The sequence below is a fragment of the Ursus americanus genome, chromosome 17 (assembly GCF_024610735.1).
Source record: "Ursus americanus isolate L20-20 chromosome 17, mUrsAme1.1.p, whole genome shotgun sequence".
NCBI lineage: Eukaryota > Metazoa > Chordata > Mammalia > Carnivora > Ursidae > Ursus > Ursus americanus.
Window position 1 is genome coordinate 43,313,336 of NC_142143.1, and position 15,917 is coordinate 43,329,252.

Sequence of the window (15,917 nt, forward strand, 5' to 3'; positions counted from 1 at the left end):
CCCACTCTCCTCATGTCCACATATTTTCCATGCTTTTCTCAGGCAGATTATAAAACTTATATATGTCATTACCCCAGCTTTTAAATTTTCAGTGCCTCTTCTTGTTAACTGAACAAAATCTTAAAACTTAGCCAGGTATCAAGCTCTTTCACAGTCCAGTTACCATCTACCTATCAAACTTCTATATCCCTACTCCGTTATAGAATTTCCAAATATATTATCAATTTAATTGTCATCATCAGAGTGAGAACAATGTGTCAGGCACTGTGCATATGATTTTATAAACATAATCTCCTACACTACATATAACAACTCTGATGGTTTCAAAGGAGTCTGCAAATTCTTTGACACTATTCTCATTGAAAGATGGGGTCTACGTTCCCTTTGCTACAATCTGGGCCAAGCTAAGTTTGTTAATACAGTGCATTAAAAGTGCTACTGTTTAACTTCTTAGGCTTGGTGAGATAGCGCTTCCTTGCTAAAAGAAAGAGGGGGAAAAAAGATGGTGACTAATACAATCTATGTAACCATTTATAATGCAGTGAACAGGCAGTGTAAATCCCTCGGTACACTCACCTTTGGAGGCCTGAAGCACCAGTAATGAGTTTGACAACTTTAGGCCACAATGCTGCAAGGTAGCTCGGGCCACATGGAGAGACCACTCGTGGATGCTCCAGATGAGAGCCCCAACTAAGGGGCCAGAATCAGCCAACATCAAGTAAAGACACTTAGTAAAGATGCCCCCAGATGATTCTGGCCCCCAGCTGTCGAGTCACTCCTGCTATCCAGCCCTTCCAGCTAGGGCACTGTAGAGCAGAGTCCTCCCCTGCTCTATACCGCCCAAGCTCAGGATGCACAGAATCCAGAGGCATAAGAAATGGTTGTTTTTTTATTGCTAAGTTTCACAGTCGTTTCTAATTTAGCAATATCAATTGGGACCAATTTTAGTACCTGGAAGTACAGTATTGCCATAGCAAACGACTTAAAACATGAGGCGCCGGCGTCGGGACTGGACTGCGGGTGACAGTAAACAATCACTGAGAGGATCCTGTTTCAGAAGCTTTATGGCTTTAAGGAAGCTGTTGGCGGCAGCACGAAGGGTATTAAGGTAAATGGTATTGGAAGCTGAGAGAAAGGGGTCCGCCGTCACGTAGTAGAAACAAGTCTGGCAACACTGCTGCCTGTAATGCTATGGAAAATAAGAAATATAACCATTAAACTATACTTTCTAGCTCAGAAGACGTTCAAGCAGAATACGGAAGGTGCCACCAACGCCTTCTCTCTGGCCATAAAAAATCCAAAACAGGAGAGATGAGCTTAAGAACAAACTGTCCAGTTTCCAAGCAAAATTTGGAATAGGACTTACTGAGCTTGAAATTAGAACTCCTCTCCTTCCCAGCCTCCCCAGATGGCAAAAGATTCTCAAAGTAAGAAATGGACTCAGGGAGGAAAAATATAGGTCACTGTCAGGAAAAGATGATCTAAAGATGAAGCCAAGGACTCAACTTCAGGAACTGTTAAGACTTCAGACACTTTTAAAGTGATGCCCTTCAAACCTTTTCAAACAGACAAAAGGTTTTCTAAAAACATAAAGGTTGTGTCTTGTGAACCTTCTCTGTTCAGTAACAGAGCATCTAAGAGTGTTATGAGCATAATTTTACAAAGCCTCATGGTAGACAAAGGCTCAGATTAAAGAGACCCATGGTTTAGTTTTGTCTAATGGAATGGATATAACTTGATACCCCAAAAGTCAAGTTTTTTCAAAAATAATTATACCTGGTGGTGCCTGGGTTAGCATCTCAATCGGTTAAGCGTCTGCCTTTGGCTCACATCATGATCCTGGAGTCCTGGGATTGAGCCCCAAGTCGGGCTCCCTGATCAGTGGGGAGTCTGCTTCTCCCTCTGCCTCTCACCCCACTTGTGCTCTTTCTCACACTCTCTCTCTCTCTTAAAGAATTAAAAAAAAAAATAATTACACCTGCTTTGACTTAAAGCAACAGGGCCAATGCAAAAATAAATAAATAAGCATTTGGACCCCTCATTTTTTACTGATAGGAAGCAAGCTGAGAAGGCTACTCAATTGCAAACACAAACTAATTTTTAATTACAAAAGAAAAGATGCCTTAGAAGTCAAAACTAAGAGCCCAAATGATGGGCCAAGTGCCAGGAAGGACAACTCACAGGGAACAGCACTAAGTCATAATTTTAAAATTGCCAACATGTGCCCAGGTGGATTTCAGAACTGCTATGGGCCAGTGACTGCTATGTCCTCCCATTTTTTCCATTCTTGAATGGAAAGATCGATTGAAAAAAATCATATTCCCATCTTTCCATTGTCTGTTGGGGGAGAGAAGATAGATAACAGGTCTTTAGAGCAAGAGAAAACACATTCAAGAAACGAAATCCAAATAGTCTCATCTGCACCTAGACCTAAATTAGATGGTTAGATCCTGGATCTCAGACTCCAGCCCAATGTTGTAATGCAGTGAGACCTACTGGTGAGTATATTTTGTATGTGAGATGAACGTAAATAATTTGTGGCCTGAGAAACTACATACTGATTTGAAAACATTTCCACAAATTTTTCGACACTTCCTATCAAGAGGCAGAATATAAGCCCTCCTCCAGCAAATCAGAACCATCCTTAGTGACTTACGTGTACCCATTAGAATATAGCAAAAGTGATGATGTTTATGAACATAACAGCCATACACTATCTCCCATAGATAGCCCACTCTCTTTGTCTTTTCTTAGTAACGTTTGCCACCAAGGATTATATGCACACATGATCTGCTTTTCTAAGACCAAACCATCATTCAGGGTCATATTAAATCCCATTTCCTCTGTGAAGCACATCATTAGACTCCAGCCTTAGCAATTTCTCCCTCTTCTAGACGGTCTCGAACTTATTTTCTACAACTTTCATTTCACAATTAGTGAACACCAGTATCACTAAGACACAATTAGTGAATTTATTGCTTTTCTGAGGCATAGTCCTTGGCTACCCTCTTGAATTATGTCCCTAGACAAGGGCTGAAAATCCAAATGCCTACAGAATGAAAGCAGGTAATATACAACAGTGAAGTTGACATGGTGCAAAAGAAAAAAGTGGTCTGAATTAGGTTACACAAGGAAGGAAAAGCTTCATGTAAATGGGTCAGCCACCATCCAGCTATAGCACCCTGAATTTCTTCATAGCAAATATTACCACCTGATATACATTTATTTGTTTATTGTCACTCTCACCTCATTAGAATGTAAGTTCCCTAAGAATAGGAACCTTGTTGCTTTGTTTGCTGCTATATCCCCAGAGCCTAGAACAACACCTGACACTCAATCAGTAAATATTTACCAAAAGAAAAAATGAGTGAACAATTATTGCCAAGTGAAAAAATGAGCCCAGTGTCAAAAGATCTTCCCATTTTTCAAGAGAAGCCAGAAACAAATAATTTTATGTGCAATCTCTCAATTTCTAAATATCAAACATTAATTACAAAAATATTAAGCCATTTTAGGGATGGGTAAACAAAATACGTCTACCAGCTTGGAGCCATCTGAAAGATGCACGTGCATTCACTGTACCAGAGGGATCTTAGAGGTTTTTACCTTTCGAATTGCTTAGGACAGTGCCTTGCAAAGGGTAAAAAACTCGAGAATTAAATGATGATGCTTCAAATACACACGCTTGAGGCACCGTTACATTTCAGCTGTAAATTATTAAGATGCTACCCTAGTTACGCTCTCACATCTCAAAGAAGACGGCATCAGCTTCTGATCCAAAATGACCAAATTCACATGACTGTCCCACCCCCCCAAGATCCTAAACCTAAACTTCCACTCCTTCCAGCTGTTAAGAGTTCAGATATGTGATTCCTATGTGCTCCTCCCCAGTAATAAAGAGGAAATGCAATGGAAATAAAAATAGATTGAATATCGAAGGGGTGACCAAAAAAAAAGAACCAGGTTTTTAAACTATATTTCCACAGTTGATAAATAAGGGCTCCCAGTGGCAATTTTGTTTTCCTTTTTATTATCCTTAGTACTTTTAGATTATACAACTGAATAATTTTATTTCAGTTGACCTTTCGATGTTCTCTGGTAGCATGTTTTATCTTTTCTACATAAAAATTATTAAGTAGGAATTTTAAAATGTTTACTAATTACTTGGATTCTTAACTCTAATAAAAGTCACATCTAAATAATTAGAGTGTGTCTGGTTTTAAATATGGGTCACTTAGCAACAAGCTTAATTGTGTAGGGCTGAGAACACTTTTAAGATGCTTTAAAGAAAACATACTAGAAAAAACAGTTCCAGGGCGCCCTACACTGCAAGCTGATGCACAACAAGCCAGCCATCAACTTTGGAAGACGTCAAAGTAAATGAGATGTCTTGGTGTTCCTTTCCTGTGTGGGTCCAACATGTATAGCCTTGAAGCAGCCATAGGAGACATCAACAAACATCAGAGGAACCCAACGTATGAAATGAGTGCAAGTCCAGAAGAGCAAAATGTCTTCCGGCCCTCTATAGCCAGCATTTAGGACCTAATTTTAACGGCTATGTAGATTAATTCATTATACACAGTTCTTCAATAATGGCACTAATTTTTTATGCAGACAGATTTTACTTTTTAAATAGGTTCCACAGTGATTTAAATTGAAAGTAACACTGAGAAAATTTTATTTATCCAAACCTATTTTTCAATATTTAGGTTGTTATAGACCTATGAACTTCCTACAGAACAAGAATATGAATTTCTATTAACTCCTTTTGTTACATTCAAGCAATGCTGAATACGATGGCCACCAGATAGGGAGAATCATTACTTGAATTCTCTTACAGACATACAGCTGAAATGACGAAACAGAGTTCCCAGGGCACGTGGCAGGAAAGCCCAAAATTTGGGATCAGACCAACAAAAGTTTGCCTTGAAGCTCTACCACTTGTTTACTTTTTGACCCTGGGTAAGTTACTTAATCTCTTTAAACCTCAATTTACTTTATTCATCAGGAAAAACAAAATCATAATACTTTGCTTTACAGGTGACACAAAAACTAAAATAGATGCATATTTATTGTGTAAGCCATTGAAATGAGGAGGAAGTTGTTAACTCAGCATGGCCTGACCTGGCCTGACCTGCCTGACTAGAGCAATACAATAGCATGCCAAAGATGCTTAGAACACCTTGCTGTCACAAATGATAGTTATCACAGAAAGTCCAATTGATTCGTATTATAAATTAAATGCAGAGCATGACTTCTCCAGGCTTCCTACACATCATGCTCCCCTAAGAACATATTTCTACACTTGGGTGTTATGGGCTAAGAGAAGCTTTATAACCCCACAGAAATTCTAGCACACTGACAGAAGAACTCATGGACAAAAGTGTTCACTGAGCATTGTTGCTAATCTTTGAAAATCAGAGAAATTAAAATGTTTATCTACAGGAGGATGACAGATTTGGGTATCTTCACTCAACCCATTCTATTCAAATAAACCACAAAAACATAATTTTAAGCAAAAATTAAAATGAAATAAAAATAACTTACAGAATGATATCTATAATATAAACCACTTATATGAAATTTTAAAGCATGGCATCTATTGTAGAAATATATGTATACACACTTGGTAATGTATGATAATATGCACAGAAATGGCAAATATCAAATTCAGGACAGTAGTTATCTCTAAAGAAGGAGACAAGGCAATGAGATCAGGCAGGCACACACAGAGGGCTTCGACTCTATCCAATACGTTTTACTTTCTCAAACACTAAATTAGACTAGAGCAGAGATGGTAAAATGTTTAGTTTCTCTAGAGCTGGCTAGTAGGCTTGTGAAGTTTATTATATTATTCTTTACATTTTCTGGATATTTGAAATATTCACAATAAAAAGAAGTAGTTTTCCCGGTCATATAAATAAAAAGCAATTTCCCAAAGCAGACAACAGTTGTTTCAGAAATACTCAGAAGATGAAGAGGGACAGGGATGATGGGGATGCGGGAGGTGGTGAAAGGGACAAGAGGGCTGGGTATGGAAAAGACAGTCCTCTTTGACTCTAGAAACCAGGAAGATAATTTCCCGCCAAGGGTTAACAAAAGAACTTAGCTATATAAGACTTGAAGAGGATAAAAATGATTCATTATTAATCCAGAAATCAGATTACCACACAGTGTGTACATTATCTAAAAAATTTTTAAGCTTAAAATACTTACTGCAACCCCACTCTTGGTGGTAGTTTCTCTGTATGTAAAGTTGCAGATCGCCCAGGCTAAATAATATGTAGACATGAGAGGAGTCTGTGAAAAGTGATCCGTAACCCATCCATCTTCCTCAAACACGGAAGTTTCCACTGGCATATTGGATAAAGATAAATAGGTTGCTTGATGCTTGATGCTAATTTTGAAAGTAGCCTTGTAGATTGGCTCGTCAAAACAAGGAAACGCCTTTCTGGCATGTGTAGGCGAAAACTGAGTAACACCAAGGAACCTGGAAAAAAGAAAATGACGTTCTCAATTACATTTATGACTTAAGTTACAACCATTTTACATGCTTCTGCTGATAAAATAATATATTTTGCCAAATAACAAGGTACTTTTTTCTGAACCGAACTTAAGTTCATGAATAGCATGGAAGTATAATTCATATATATTTCCCCAACAATAAAAATTCTTCAGGGAAGTTTTTATCTCAAAGTAAATTCTCTAAACCTAGGCCAGTGCTTATTAGACAAAAACATTACACTTTACAGAAAAACAACTCACTGGCATCCCATTGGATGCCCACTGGAAAATAACAGTTCTCCTTTTTGGTATGCCCCCACTGTCTCCTCTAAAGGTGTACAAGTTAAGACAGTGAAACTAAAATCCAAAAGTCGTCATCAGATACATGTAGAATATAGACCATCAGTGGGAAACATCTGTGCCCTCAAATTTCAGCTACACGTAATCGGATTTTGTTAAGGACTCTGAAACCTGACAAAAGTTGGCCTAAACTCTCGCTTTTCAGCATTCTCAGCCATATCACCTTGGATGATTACTAAATTTCCATAAGGTTTAGGTGTTCATTGCTTGAAAGGAAATAATCAAGCCTAACGTTTAAAAAGTACTGTAAAGCTTAGTGGGGAGAAAGGATATAAAGTGCGTATCACTGTGAAAGATGAAGAGCAACCATCAGGCAGTTAATAAATGGCAGCCAGTCCATAAATGGCACCCACTGATCCACAATGGCTTTTAACCTTTCTTGGAGTGGTTTAACACGTTTATATTGAATAATCCAGAAAATATTTTTATGACTCATAATACATATTTATTACATAAATTATAACTTTGATATTATTATGTTAATATAATACATGCAAATTTATATAATCAATACCTATATAATAAACATGTTAATGTGTATATATGTGTGAATATCTATCTAAAGTATATTTAATGCCCTCAAGTTTTCAGATCAAGCTGCAAAGTTGCATTTCATTAAAACTAACCAGAAGCAATCTCTACATTCTTTCAGTTATGGTTACAAATGAAAATACTCAAACTATGTACTTTAAGGACACTCTTTTAACTTGAAAAAGAAGCTATTATTTATGAAAACATTCATGACACAAATCAATTAAACTTTTCTGAATATACTAGTTACAAAACTCAATATAAGGCAAGTCAATACTAGACCCTTCATAAAATATTATTGAGTGCTGAAGTCATTTCTTTAAAAGACTCTTTCCCCCATAAGTAGTTCTGCCACCACTCCCCTCTCCATCATCCACAATGTTCACGGTTAATCTAACACGGCACACTTTCCCACTGAGCTCAAACTTGGCCTCAAAATTATTCTCAGCATAGCACTTCAGGCAGCTACTAGCAATCAATCTTATTGGCTATCCCTGGCTCAAACCATCAGATGTAAACGTTTATACCTTTTTAACATTATGAAGCTTACATTTATCATTGAGAGTCTACTTTTTTAAAAGTTAATTTTGAAATAGAGAAAAATAAGACATTTTAAAGATTAATTGTATACGTACTCACAGAAAGAGGATTTTGGGGAGTTATCTTGGAAACAGTACCAGGGTTGCTACATACCAGGCTTGGGTAACTGCTTGAGCCTATTTTTTCATTAGTAGAAGGAAAATAATAATGCTTTCTACGCTTTCCTTCCAAAGCTGTCGAGATGATAAAATGATATAATATATGGGAAAGAAGTTTTAACTACAAATCTTCAGACAAATATAAGGTTAAAGTTGGAAGCAGTCTTAGAAACGAACTGTCCAGCTCTCATAAATTTCTAAAATGAAAAAGTAATTCCAGTTGGGTTAAGTGATTTGTCCAAAGTTACACTTGCAATTAGTGCAAAGCTTGGTCTAGAAATCACACTTTCTGCATCTGAGTAAAAAGTAATTATATTTCAAGAACAGTAAAATAATCTTTAGCCATAATTTATAAACAATGTTTTAAGTTGACGATTGGTAATAAAGGTTCTTCTTTCCCAAAATGCCAGTACATGGTAATATTTTTCCTTATGATTTTCTATTGATAGTAATATAGTTTTGTTTAAAGAAATGTCAGTACCTTCTAGTTAAAATGGACCCATTTACAATTTGCTCTTCACAATCTTTTGCCTTCCATAATGTTTTTGAATCTCATCTTTCCATCTTATTAATTGAAATGTCCACTGGACTTGGTATTTCTTTTCTGAGCTGTTTAAAAGTTACCTACAGGATTCCATATACAGGTAAAAAATTGTTCCTTTTTAATTTTCAAGTATATGAGAACTCCAGTTCCACCACTGACAGACGTTGTCTGCTGTGTGTGAGCTTTCCACTATATTAGATACATGGTAGGTGTTGTTTTTTTTTTTTTTTTAAGATATAACCTTTTTTGTCCTTAAGGTCATGATAAGGTAGACAGCTAATAATATTGGGGGAAAAGTTCTACAAGAGTTCAACAGAAGGGTTGCAATTAGAATGTATTAGTCATTAAGTAAAAATCAAAGGTGTCTTTGGCATTAAGTAATTAATGGGTAAGAATTTATTAGATGTAGAAGATTAAATACCTCCGGGTTAATGAGAATTTCATAAACCAAATATTTATGCAGAAGAATCATGTTGTATATACTCTTTTTGCCTTATATAGTAGGTAAATATGTTAGTAAAGCTAGCAATTTAAATCACTGATTCTCAGGGTTGAAAGGAATATAAAGACCAACCAGTGCCTTTTCTGCAATTAATATTCTTAATGAATTCACACACACAGTATATATCTATGCACAGAGGGCCACCATATATTCTGATAATGTCTAAATGAGGAAATACCAATTTCACAGTCTGGCAACTGAGGACGATTGCAACTGAATTTCAATTCAGTATTTAGGAAATCAAAAGAAGTCCCTAGGAAAAGAAGAGCAGTTGGACTAGATTACTTTTTAGGTCTTTTCCAAGCTCGAGATTCTATAACGGAACAAAATTGAGAAATAAAATATTCCCTAAATTTGATGAGGTTTTTTTTAAATATTAAATCCTACTACTGCTAAACAGCTTTTTATTACAAGCTCTATAATGCATTTGTTTCTCTTTATCATCATTCTTGAGTATTCAATACTGAGGAGAAAAAGATAAATATATATGCTTCCTTCCCTCAAGGAGTTTATACTCTAGTAGAAGAAATTAAACAAATACCTAAACAGGTATTCTACAAAAAGCCATGACAAAAAGAAGGAAAGTGTACGAAGACATTACATTCTCCTGAAGCGGGGCTTCTCAATCTCCACACTACTGACATTTTAGGTTGGCTAATTATTCTTTGTTGGGGGCTGACCTGTGTCCTGGAAGATGTGTAGCTGCATTCCAGGGCTCCTACTGCGAGATACCAGGAGTACTTTCCATCTCACCCGAGCTGGGACAACTAAAAGTGGGGGTGGGGGGGTGGCTATTTACCCAGTGGAGAACCACCGGTCTTAGGAACCAAAGAGGCTTCACAGAGGAAGAAGCCTAAGAATTGGTCTAAAAGTCTGGGTAGTATTTTAAAGGTCAGAAGCAGATGAAGAAGTGAGGCAGTTGACTCCAGGTAGCACAGAAATAAGCCTTTAAAACATGTTGACTCACTTATTAAGTTAGTGTGCTGTCTGTCCTCTCACAGAGTCTGGCTTTCTCAGGTCTCAGCATTGCTGGTCCATCTCTAACACCTGTCTCACCCTCGATACCCCCCCCCCCGCCCCGCTCTGGTCTAACAAAGAGACCTAGTTCAAAGCTCTGTACCCTCAACAGGCAACAGTGTTGGATTTCAAAAATATCATACTGTCTCCATCGTCTGTATGTTAGGATTGCCTTCAACTGGTGGAAGTGAGACTTCTTTTCTGTTTACTGTCCTTAAAACCATCAAAGAGGCCACTAAACAAGGTGATTTGGAGTAGAAAATAATGAATTTGGGTTTTGAGTAAATTCGAAGTAAGTCTGAGGTGGTAGAAAGACACAAGATAGAAGAAATACAAAAAAATTAATTAAAAATAGAAAACATTTTAATATACAGTATGGATACGAAATACATATGTAAATGCAGCAAGAAGTAATATAAAACAGCAGGAGGCAGAAGGTAATAGGGACAAGTATTTCGTTTTCCGCTTTTCTCCTGCTTTTTTAAACAAAATCATTTTTATCTTTTAATGAATCTCTCTATTACCATAAAAAGTGCCACTTCCAAAAGTGACATCCTAGAAGTGTCATTCCAAGAATGTCACTTTAGCATAACTAGAAAAATATAAATAATATACATGTATTTTAATTCTCTTCTATCTAAAATAAATTACTTTATTTCTTAACAACTTGCCTATTTGACATTTTGGTTGAGCTAGAAGGAGGGCGTAAAGCTCTGTGCTGTCTCTGAAGGATACAGAGAATTGATTTCTTCATATTTCTGCGGAAGTTCACTAGGCAAGCTACTTGTGTCAAGTCATTATGATAAGATCCAGCAGAAGTAATGCATTAACGTTGGTTGATATTGCCAGCAAATTATTGCATGTGATACAAAACAATTTCTGTTCCATTATTTTCAGTTTGCCTTTTCGTAAAGTCAAAATATGCAGAGGAAACCAACATTTGCATGACACTGTTAGCATTCAGATTGATTCATGACTTTTCACTGTGCAACCCACCCAGACCAAGAGAACCTCACAAATGGCATGCCCTATTCGAGAAGTCTCCGTCTGGACCACAGCTATGCGTACCACACATACAGCAGTGAAAAATGATCTTTGAGCTTCCTTCTGTCGCAATTGCAATTTGCCTGGTGTTGCAATCATTTCAGACTGTTAATAAAAACTCCCAAGATCTAAAGAAAAGCTCCAATGGAACATCTAGTTACTATTCCACTGTTTGCAGTAGATGGACCTAGTTACAAGGTCATGGAAGTTACACATGTCCCATTTAAAGTTAAGGTTGTTAATCAAAATGCAAATTATTACTCAATGACAAAACATTTTAAGCCAAAATGGGTCGTTGTTTAGACTGTGTGTTTTTATGTACTTCAATGAGTCATTAAACCTCTGCCATTTCAGAAGAAAAGTATTCCTGCTGAATATTCAGTGCTATAAGCAAGCGTGTAATCTATTTTTTTAAATAACCATTCTAGTAAACTAAAAACATAACGCAATAATGCCAGCAATATGTATGTAGGAAGTGGTGCATATGTGAATAATCGTGTTATAAAAACAGAGCACAATATTCATAATTGTTTTCCTATTTATGTACTAAATACTCCCATCAAAATTGAGTCTTGAGTGCTTGATCACCATTGATGAAGAGTATTATGAATGCACTAAAATTACCTTTGCAGGCCATAATATTAGGTTCTCATAAGAATAAATAGTGTCTGAGATTCATTTGTTTAATACTGGAAGGAGGCAAAGCATTATGTAAGTATTATGAGGTACTGCTACTGTCAAAACTCAAAAGTCTTGGGAACAATAGCTAATGACTAATGTGCCTTTCCCGTGGTACTTGGGGCTTTTCTATTTAATGCACTGGCTTCCAGTGACAATGAAGGCACCCACCCCCCACCCCCTCCAACCCTTCAGCCACTGGTCTCTGCTATCCTCACTGCTGATAGAGAGCAGTACCATAATTTGAGAGTTGTATGTTCCTTTTTGTTTTACACCCTCTTCCTGCTGTCTCAGTCCTCTCCAGCTCACGGTGCCTGGACCAAGCATGGGTTTCTCTTGCCATGCAAAACCACAGCTCTTCTCTTTGCTCTCCAGGGTGGAAAGGCTCAGCTTCCTCCTCTCTGTCTTTTGAATTTTGCTTGGGGGGCAAAACAAAGAGCAGTAGAAGGAACTTCCACGGTGACCATTCCCCCACTGTCTTGCTAGTAGGGAAAAACCGCAAGGCAAGAATACTGACCCTGTATGACCTTGTACCGATGCAAATAGTATATCTCCAGCCATGGACAAATATGATAATATTAATACCTACAAAAGAGCTTACCAATTGTCAGACATGGCTCTTAGTGCTTTATTACTTAACTCGTGATCTCACAGTACCCCTATGAAGTAGGGGATCATTATCCTTATTTTCCAGATGAGGATACCAGACACAGAACAATTAGGAAATATTTATGGCCTGGGTCATAAAGCTAGCAAGTGGCAGAGTCAGGACATGAACCCAGGCAGCCTGGATCCAGAGTCCCTGAACACACTAAGCACACACATGCTCTTCCATCCAGCAACACAACCAAAAGTGGCTTGAGCCTATTCATAAAAGAGATAAAAAGTAACCAAGAGTGGTAATTTTAAAACTTCATTCTTTGTCTACCCATCCTCTGATTTTTTTTTCAATTGTGTGGTCATAGGAAAAGATCTGAATAATTAAATTAAAACTTCACCCTGCAAGTGAACACAGGTCTACACTGGGAGGAATCAATTCACCCCATCCCTGAAAAACCAGTGCTAGAGCTCCCTCAACCACGCAGCCACTCATTTATTCAGAAACAGGGAAGGCAGGAGGGGTGAGCCGGGGGGGGGGGGGCTCCCCCCACTTCGGCCCCACCCAATCTTGCCAGTCTTATTCCCAACACCACCATACACTGTGGCTGTGTGAAATCATTCCAGATTGGCCAGGAAACTGAGAAGAGAGGGGAGTATGTTTCTTTATATTCTCCCAATTTCTATGTAGTGAGACTCTACTTGCCGGAGAGAGCATCCACTCTCTAGTGGCAAAAAGCAGGATGACATGGGACTCTGAAAATCTCTGGAGGAACCCAGCCACCCTTGCAAATCTGAAAGCACGTAAAGGACAAATAATTAAAAGGAAGTCAGCGATTTTAACAGTGATGATTGTCATTGCTGACTGGTGGGAGAATGAGCATGGGGTGAAGAGGAATACCCTTCCTTACAGACTGTAAAACATTCCTGTGTTAAAGACCAATCATTTCTTCCTTGCTCCTTTTATATAGTTCTTTGAAGCTGTGCTTAAAGAAGTGAGTCTTGTCATCACTTGGACAAATGTCCTCACTATCAACTAACCTAAACCGTCACCCCATACTACTGCTCAAGCCCATCCCCACACGCAGTGGCGAGAACTGGTTTGAGGAAATAAACGTGGTTTGCAAACCAGACAAATACCAGAGAACCAGTCACAGGTCCATCTTTGTTTGAAAGACACCCAGAGCAGATAGGCCCTGTTTAGGATTTAGAGTACTTTGTATGCATAAAAACCAAGGCAAACTAACTGAACTCTTTGAGAGGAAGTATATATTGTATTACTATCCAGGTAATCAGATTAGATGAGCCATGGAAAACACAGCAAGATAGACACCAATTGTATGGATTTTCGTACCTAAATGAGCCATTATTCATTATTCACTGACCAAAGCTTTTTAAAAATATTTTCTAAATTTGGTTTACTGGTGGCATTCTGAATTGTGACCAAAATCCAGCACTGGACTCAGTTTGGCCATATGGTTATGTGTGCCGACAGGAAAACAATGAGCTAAGTACATTAAGGAATTCTATTAAAAAGTTTTCACAGAAACAAATGGTTCTTACAGATTTTTTTAGTTCCGAGCCTTCTATAGACAAGTGAACAGACCTGAACTCTAACTTGCTCATAGAAAGACATCTCCTCACCAGACTGAATGAGAGAAATGAGCCTGCTTTCAATATAAAAGCAATGTGGTGGTTTTCTAGTATTTATTAAATATCATGATTATTAATTCAGTCCAGGAAAGTACAAGGCATCAAACCATGTACACTGATACCACAGATCAAATGGCTACTCATAAAATCCTCTAGTCTCTCCACAAGATTTCTGCAAGAGTTTTTTGCAATTCTCTTTGAGAACCACAACGTTCTTTTCCCATTTTATTTGGAGATCACGGTTTCTCTTTACAATAGTCCTTTATAGAAAAAGACCACCCATTTTTATTTTGCCTTCTCTCACTGTGGCATGTTATAGACCCAATCAAAGTTTGCCAAAAAAAAAAAATAAATAAAAACAAAAAACAGTCTCCCTTTTGAAAGTGGATAAAATATTCATTTTCTTTGAGTAAATTTCCTCTTTCAATCCAACCATCTGGTTCTAAATTAAGGTACCCTACTTTGAACATGGGTATGCTTGCCATCTGGCTACCCGAATGCACCAATTACTTCAGGTAAATGAACATATACCTATTCTAAGCAAGTATATTCTACTGAAGGATACTATGGCATAAATACACACCCTTTTTATCTGCCTGCTATGCACCAACTTGAGGAAAAAAACGGGTATGTGTTCGGACTAACGGAGATAATTTACCGCCGTGTGTAAACATTTCAAATTAAAGAAAATTTATTTATTCGCAATATTCAACAAGTGGTGAATGTTGTTACCCGAATTATCAACTGAAAGTAGAGGAGCCTTGGGTTTCAAGGCAGAGTTTGTCCTCTACCCTTCTCCAGTGCAGTATGGGAACCGGGAAAGGTTAAGTGTTCCCCGTAGGGGAAAATCAGGTCCCATTCAATACCTAGTGGGGGATAAAACGTTCCAAGGGTGATAGGTATACAGCAACAGTGAAACCTAATTTTCCTCCCCTCACCCAAATTCTTTCTCTCAGACCTCCCAGAAGTAAATCAAAGAATTAGATTGTCTCCTGGGTATTAATGAGTTATCTCCATATAGGCTAAGTAAGGTGGACTGATTTGTAGTACTGCTCTTTTAAATATTTCCAGTTGCTCTCTGTGACTCCCCATTGGCAGAATAAATATTTTTATTACAAAAATTATCCAATAATTAACTTGGCAAAAACTACAACTAAAGACCGTGATACTTAATCATTAATCAAATGAAATTTTAAAACGTGCATCTATGTCCTCTTGGAAAAGTGTTTTAAAATATTTTGGGGACGAAATCATCACTAATCAAAGTTCAAAACTGGCTGAGTTCCTGACATTGGTATGTTTAAAAAATTCTCCAAGTAGCCATAGTAACGACAACAATAAAAAAAAATTTAATTGATGTAACGTTCATATAATTGTGAACAGAGACTTCCTTTGCCATATCAACTCCAGTTAGAAACACTCAAGAAATTATCATATTCACTCTGGTATTGAAGGAAAGAAAAAAAAACATAAAGAGAAATGAGGACTTTCTCTAAGATGCTGTTTAGAAACAAAACCATCCTGAGAGCTCCAGAAATACTGAATCCAGATTTGCTATTGGGATGCAGAATACAGCCACATGTGCTCTAGGTTAAACTTTCAACCAAGTCATTTACATCTTTGGGAGAAAACTGAAGGAGAGAGTTTGAACACAAATATGCACTAGGGGTACAAGAAAACAATTATGGGTCAAGCAGAAACAGCTGGTCTTTTTAAGAGTCCTGTTAATTTGAACGCACTGACCAAAACAAGCTCAGTTCCAACAAATATATTTGGGCATGGCTCAAAA

The 15,917-nt window shown here is 37.5% G+C and overlaps 1 protein-coding gene across 1 annotated transcript in view; it reads right to left on the bottom strand.

Moving 5' to 3' along the window:
* The window catches only part of TRHDE (thyrotropin releasing hormone degrading enzyme), a 365,955-nt gene that overhangs the window by 346,188 nt on the left and 3,850 nt on the right, over nucleotides 1-15,917 (bottom strand). The window contains exon 2 of the mRNA XM_087868922.1: nucleotides 6,217-6,490. Within this exon, the coding sequence (XP_087725048.1) occupies nucleotides 6,217-6,490 (274 nt within the window). The remainder of the gene's footprint in view (nucleotides 1-6,216; nucleotides 6,491-15,917) is intronic.